Source organism: Haemaphysalis longicornis, unplaced genomic scaffold (assembly GCF_048455015.1).
Source record: "Haemaphysalis longicornis isolate Haplotype H1 unplaced genomic scaffold, Haemaphysalis longicornis Haplotype H1 scaffold_1, whole genome shotgun sequence".
NCBI lineage: Eukaryota > Metazoa > Arthropoda > Arachnida > Ixodida > Ixodidae > Haemaphysalis > Haemaphysalis longicornis.
Genome location: NW_027526203.1, coordinates 364,693,600 through 364,700,256, shown reverse-complemented (window position 1 = coordinate 364,700,256; position 6,657 = coordinate 364,693,600). Strand labels below are relative to the sequence as shown.

Genomic DNA, 6,657 nt, shown 5'->3' with positions numbered 1-6,657 from the left:
CGTGACTTTTACGGCCTTCTTATCGGGACGGTGCTAATTCGTCACGGCATTTTTTCTCCTGACTCCCGTCGGCATAAGCCGGCGGTGCTTTGTAAAAAGCGGTACGTTTGTATAGACCATTATTTCTGCGAGGCTTACATCGGTTCCGGAAAGCCTTGACATGTGAGCGGCAGGTTCGTCTCGTCACGTGTGCCACTATGGCCATCATATTTTTGGACAATGCGCGCCGTATAACAAGTAGCCACGGAGCCCCAGAAACAGAAGGAAAGGAAGACACTCGAACGGATAAAAGTATACAACGCTTTCCCTCATTAAACAGGTGTAGAAGAAAACGATCCAGGCACTCCCAGGTTCCACCTTACGGTCACCCCAGCCGCTGGAAATGGCAGGTAAGCCAGTGCGATTAACTGCACTGATCTTCTTTATACACCATGGACATGAGCCGCAGAAAAGCCAATTGAAAATAGTAACAAAGCTAGTCATTCAGTCCCGTGTAAGAGCCGCAAAAGTGGGTTAAAAAGTGTCCATTTTTTAAGCTATGCTTCTAATTTTTCTTTTATCTTTACATTCCTCGTCTGTTTCTTTGATACAGTTTTCTGTGCAGCGAGCGCTGGCCCACGAGCTACGCTTAGTTAAGTTACGGCCACCGAGTGCACCCGAGCAGCATATACATACATATAATGTATCAGGAATATGTCGAACAGCAGTCGGCATTTCTCTGTGCCCCAGTAATTTCTCATCCAAGTTTACTTTTTCTCATTTAATTAGAAAGGGCACGTGCGTGCGAGAAATGAAGCTGTGAGTTTTAAAGAAACCACTTTACGTACTTCGTAGAGGATATCCATATTAATTTGAACCATTAATGTTTCGTTCTCCTTAACAGATTAACACGCTAGTTGGAAATTTCCCGCTTCAACAAATACTTTTCTGCAATAGCTGCCACTACACACAGCTCATTGCTTTGATTTACTACAGCGTGTGAAGGTGGCGTCACGCAATCAAAATATCAAACACCCCTTCGTCTAACGACACCGATGGTTTGCTCACACACTCAAAATATAAAGCACCCCTCTGTCTAACGACACCGATGGTTTGCTCACGCAATTAAGATATGAAACACCCCTTCGTCTAACGACACCCATTTTTTGCGAGAAATCAAAATATCAAACACCCCTTCGTCTAACGACACCGATGGTTTGTTCACGCAATAATAATATCAAACACCCCTTCGTCTAATGACACGGATGGTTTGCTCACGCAATCAAAATATCGAACACCCCTCCGTCTAACGACACCGATGGTTTGCTCACGCCTCCCTAACTCTTCTCACCTCCAACCCTGCAACTGCGGAAGAGGCGACTATAGCCCTAGCGCTCGTACAAAGGCCAACCCCTACAACCATAATCTCCGATTCTAAGACGGCCATTCAAAATTTCGCCGCAGGCCTCTTGTCGCCGCAGGCAACCAAAATTATCAAACAGCATCCACCACAATCCCCAGTAGAACTCGTATGGGCTCCGGCGCACGCTGGCCTGGAGCAACGTTATTAGAACAAACTTATTCTGGTAACGTTGGCCTGGAGGGTAACGAGGCCGCCCACAGTATGGCTCGAGGGCGTACTATCCGAGCCGGGGCGAGCACGTTCCCCTACCATGGTGCCAGATCCGCCAGAGACAGAATGGTCTCATATCAAGAAATAACCATGCACTACCGCCTCTCCCGCAGAAAACTGCCCTCAGCCAACGTGCTGCTCACACCCGCACAAGAGCACACGTGGAGACTCCTCCAAACGAACACCTTTCCGAACCCGGCCAAGCTCAGCCTCATCCACCCTTCCCTTTACCCCTCACCAAACTGCAAAGCATGCGGAGCCCTCGCGACCCTTCCCCACATCATATGGGGATGCATCAAAAACCATTTCCCCCCATTTCCTCCAATGAGCAGTGGGAGGAGGCACTGGCGAGCTCAGACCAGGAGACCCGAATTTCCCTGGTCACCAGAGCCGCCGACGGCGCTGCCCGGCATAAACTGGCAGCCACAACAGCCTTCTAATCGCGCAAAGCTCAATAAAGTGCTTCCTTTCTCTTTCTCACGCAATCCAAATACCAAACACCCCTTCGTCTAACGACAGCGATGGTTGAAACACTCAGCTTTCTCGTTGCGGATTCGTTCGCTGTCGTTCGGGTTGTGGACTTTGATCGTTGATGGGCTAGAGCTTGCGTCGTTGGGGTTTGGACTTTGATCATTGATGGTTCGGACTTTGATCATTGATGCTTTGACTTTGATCGTTGCGGCTTTGACTTTGCTTCCACCATTTGCCTTCACCATCTGCCGAGAAAGCTTCGCATGTCAACCAACGTTGTCGTTAAACGAAGGGGCGTGTGAACTTTTTCACTCCATCAGTCGCCATCGGTGAGACCAAGAAAGCTCCGCTTTAAATCTAAGCTGCTTCGACCATGTCGGAGTGGTGCAGTCGGATAGACGTCGGCTTCATATAACGCTGAGGACCCACTCTCGATTCCGACCATGGGAAGCGTTTTTTTCTTAAGCCGCTTGATGCGCATCCACTTATCATCATCATCATCGTTTTGGGAAACCCATTGTGGAAGGGTGACTTTCCTGCAGTGCGTTTTACTCACACGAACGCCGCCATCAGTGAGGCATGGAAAGCTTCGCTTTAAAAAAAAACATTCGCGGATTTGCTTTACCAAAACATACTCAAGTGACCCAATACTGCGGTGTAAGGGGTGAAGTAGGCCAAAGAAGAAACCATGTATAGGATTCTGGGCACGTCGTATAGTAGTTACGGCTGTTGCTTAAAGTTTTATTACAGTCGCGTGATCATCTGCAGAATTATTTTGTATGCTTGTAGCCTCTTGTGCAAAATAAACGAGCTTTAAATGCCAGCAGCTAGGAGTGATGAATAGTGCCCCGTGTAATGACTCAAAACCCAATCCTGCACAAAAGTACCGGGGTCACCAGCTAAAAAGGGTGGGGTTGGAGGAGCGGGGTGAGCGGGCTACTGGCAGGGAGCGGGTTAAATTGGGATATGGGTCGCAGTTTTAACGCCTAGACTACAGCACCTGCGTTCTCTCAGTGGAAGCAGATCATCACTAGCGATAGTACGCTTTACACCAAGAGAATCGCGACCTGAGTGCTTCGAGGGACGGTTTCGCGCCAGCAGGCCACAGATGAGTGTTCTGGGGGTCGCACGCAGTGAGCCTTGAGCCGTCCCCAGAGTCCGTGGCCGGGGCAAGCGCCACACGCAGATGTGACGTCCTGGTGGAGGCGGACCCGGTCACGTCGAACCGCGTCATGGACAACGTGCTGAGCGAGTTTCGGGCTCGAGCCGTGATCCAGGAGCGGCTGGGGCGCGTGCCGCTGCCGGACTTCATGGCGGGCGATGCGCGCGTGCTCTCGCCGCGCTTCTGGAACCTGAACAGCGTGTTCCGCCAAGGCGACGCCCTGATGCGCTGCAGCCCGCGCCGGCGGGGCGAGCTACCGGCCGAGCTGGTCCTGCACTCGAGCGTCGCCTGCCGCGATGTCAAGTTCCAGTGCGACTTCGTCTACTCCTGCTTCCGCGGGCAGGTGGGGCTCAGCTTCGAGCGCGTCGTCATGAACGTTCTGATGACGCTGCAGGAAGGCCTCCCCAACATCCAGTCGCTCCACGTACGTCCCGACACCAAGCCAAGCGAGAAAGCTGGGGGCGGGTTATATGCACTTCCATTAGCGCTATAGTTTTTAAAGACGGTAGTCCTTTTTTTGTTCGGCTAAACGCGAAAACTTTGTCTGTCTGTCTGTCTGTCTGTCTGTCTGTCTGTCTGCCTGCCTGCCTGCCTGCCTGCCTGCCTGCCTGCCTGCCTGTCTGTCTGTCTGTCTGTCTGTCTGTCTGTCTGTCTGTCTGTCTGTCTGTCTGTCTGTCTGTCGCTAGATTCAACCACTTGCTGCCCCACCCATGTATGCAATATGCATTCCACGCTCTGTTTTTGGCAATTCTTTAAACGCGCTTTGCTTAACTTGTTCGTATTTTAGTAAAAGTAACACCGATCTCCCCCTTTCCACGAAGCAAAGACACTAAAATGTAATTAAACCCTACGACCCCGACATTTAAATCTAATAGTACGACGCCTTTATCTCAAAATCGGCCGTAAGTAACTTTACAGCCTTTCCTTAGTATCGTACCCTTCACACATTTATGCTGTAGGCCTAAGTGGTCTGAACGCGTTAACTTCTGACTAAAGTAATCCACCTACACCAACCACTAATGCTACAGCACGTGCAGCGCTCCTCCAATACGCAGCCTGCTCGTTATATGGGCTGCTGAACCCTATATACAGTAACGTTGGCTGAACCTGACTTGTTCTAAAATGCATCTCGCGTTCGGTTCACCAAAATGTCTGTCCCTCGGACAATTTTGCTTTTTGGCGCAATTTTCAGCGACGAAAGGTAAACGGGGGGGGGGGGGGGGGGGGCGTATTTTTAACATCTTTTACCTAAGAAAAGGAATTACATCCGCAGCCGGGAGCGTATTATAACCTCTCCGGTTTAGTGTGAAATCTGTGTGTTGAACCTCTGATATCGTATAACGAGTCAAAGCAGAAAATGGGCCCCCGGTGGGTCGATGTGCTCCAGTCAGAGTTAACCCATAGTTCTTAACACTCTCCTCAAAGCATATTTTGCTTTGAGCACTTTCGGACGACGCCCAACCCGTTCCCCTGCGTTCGTTGCTTTGCTAAGCGCGCACACAGCTAAACGGCCTAACTATTGTTTACTTCTATTGGCATCACAGGGAGTGTACTAAGAGTATATGAGTTTAAGCGGAGTACCCCGTTAAATGTAATTCCCGGAACCATTGCACCTGGCCAAGTTCGTCGGACTACTTTGTATTTTTGTAACCAAACAGCGTCCTGATTCAGAATAGAAGAGGGGGGGGGGGGCGTCGCGGCACAAAAGGACGAAAGCACTTTAATCGCAAGCCATGGCAATAGCGCACCTGACCAGGTCAAGTCATGATGTAGCTCAATAACGTGATCAACCGCGGTGCTAGCCGCGCTCAGCTCAATGAGATAATGGCTGGTCATCCCTTTACTATTCTTTTAACACGAAAGTGGTTTATTCCTGGATACTCGAAGATTTCCCTGACGTCATATCCGTCACGGAAGTGACGCCAATACAACGAAGCAAGCGGCCTGTAAAGGGTGCACCCCTGCACACAGGGTCTTCTTGCGGGGAAGCAACCTTGAGTACTAAAGATACGTTATACTTAGCGTTGTTCGTTTTCGGGTTTTATATTTTAACACGAAAGTGTTTTATGCCGCGATACACCAAGATTTCACTGACGTCATATCCGTCACGGAAATGACGCCAGTACACCTTTGCCGAAGCGACCTGCCAGCAGGACGTCACTCGCCAAGCACACCCACAAGACAGCCGGCGACCCGCAAATCATGCTCAGCTGCAGATTTTGCTGCACATTTCACTTTCGTGTTTTACTGATTCCTATAACAGAGGAATCAACCACAGCTTTTTTTTTTGCAATATCCACTGGTCTATGGGACGCTCTACGACAGTTTCAGACTACCATAGTAACTGCCGTAGGATTTGTAAATAGTGACGGCATCTGACGTCTCCGCCAACCAATCAAGGCGAAGCGCCGGTGCTTACTTCTGCAGCTTATGCCTGTTGCGTCAGCATAGGCTAAAATTCATTGCATGGGCAATAAAGTCGATCCTACTTCCCCTTCATTGCTGTCGTGTAAAATGTATCCGACATTTCAAACGCTTTGTCTCTTATTTTGTTTCGCCTTTTTATTTTTATTATCTCTCCTTACAAAATTCTCAGGTAGAAAACATTGGCAACTTCGAGGTGGTGTCGCTGCTGGGCGTTCCCGCGGTGCTCAAGTGGTTGGCCACGAAGGTCATCAAGAAGGTGATCCGCGAGAATACCCAGGTGATCGCCAAGCTGGCGTCGCAAGAGGTGAAGGAGGTGCTCCAGGACGCGGTCAGCGACCAGGACATGGGCTCGGCCCTGCTCGACGTCCTGCCGGTCTCGTTCGCCACGTGCTCGTCAAGCGGGAAGCTGCTGCTGAAGCCGGAGTTAGGGGCCGCCTCCAGCTGGGACGGCGGCAGAGGGGGGACCCTCGAAAGCTCCGACAAAGAAGTCTCCACCGACGATGGAGCCGAAGAAAATTGCACCTCGGTTTCTGGGAAATAGACAAAAAAAAAAAAAAAAACATGCCCCCCGGCTTCTTTCGGCTTGCACTTGTTCCGTGCCTTAAGCAACCTTTTTACAAGGCATGCATCCAGTGGATATGCCGCATTTGCGCGACTCTAGCACGCCCCGTGCAGGTACGTTTACTTGTGAAAATTCTAACAAATAATTTAACGACTGTCTTACCGCGCAGATGTAAAAGACATGATGTACCTGGCAGAAGACATTTTATTTGACGCACGTAACTGATGCAGCAGGAATCTATTGTGCTTCATAAACTTGCTTATCCAGCTCCTGCTGGCATTAAAACTAAAGCGGGGAACATTGAAAGCCGATTTCGGTCTTGAGCCCGATTGTAACGAGCACGTAAATTTTAAGGCTACTTTTAGCGAAAAAGAAAGCGGACGTTAGGATCGTGCAAATACGGTACGCTGTTTGATCTGCCGA

At 49.9% G+C, this 6,657-nt stretch overlaps 1 protein-coding gene across 1 annotated transcript; it reads left to right on the top strand.

The window, feature by feature from the left end:
• The first annotated feature begins 382 nt into the window (after positions 1 to 382).
• Positions 383 to 6,213, top strand: LOC144160187 (uncharacterized). Its single transcript, XM_077691765.1, has 3 exons — positions 383 to 389; positions 3,218 to 3,669; positions 5,842 to 6,213. Exons 1-3 carry the CDS (start codon positions 383 to 385, stop codon positions 6,211 to 6,213), a joined length of 831 nt encoding a protein of 276 aa, XP_077547891.1.
• Positions 6,214 to 6,657: the final 444 nt, after the last annotated feature.

Excerpts from the sequence above, each read along its gene's own strand:
- LOC144160187 (XM_077691765.1), top strand. Across the intron at positions 3,670-5,841 it reads CCAACATCCAGTCGCTCCAC|GTAGAAAACATTGGCAACTT; the intron begins GTACGTCCCGAC and ends CAAAATTCTCAG.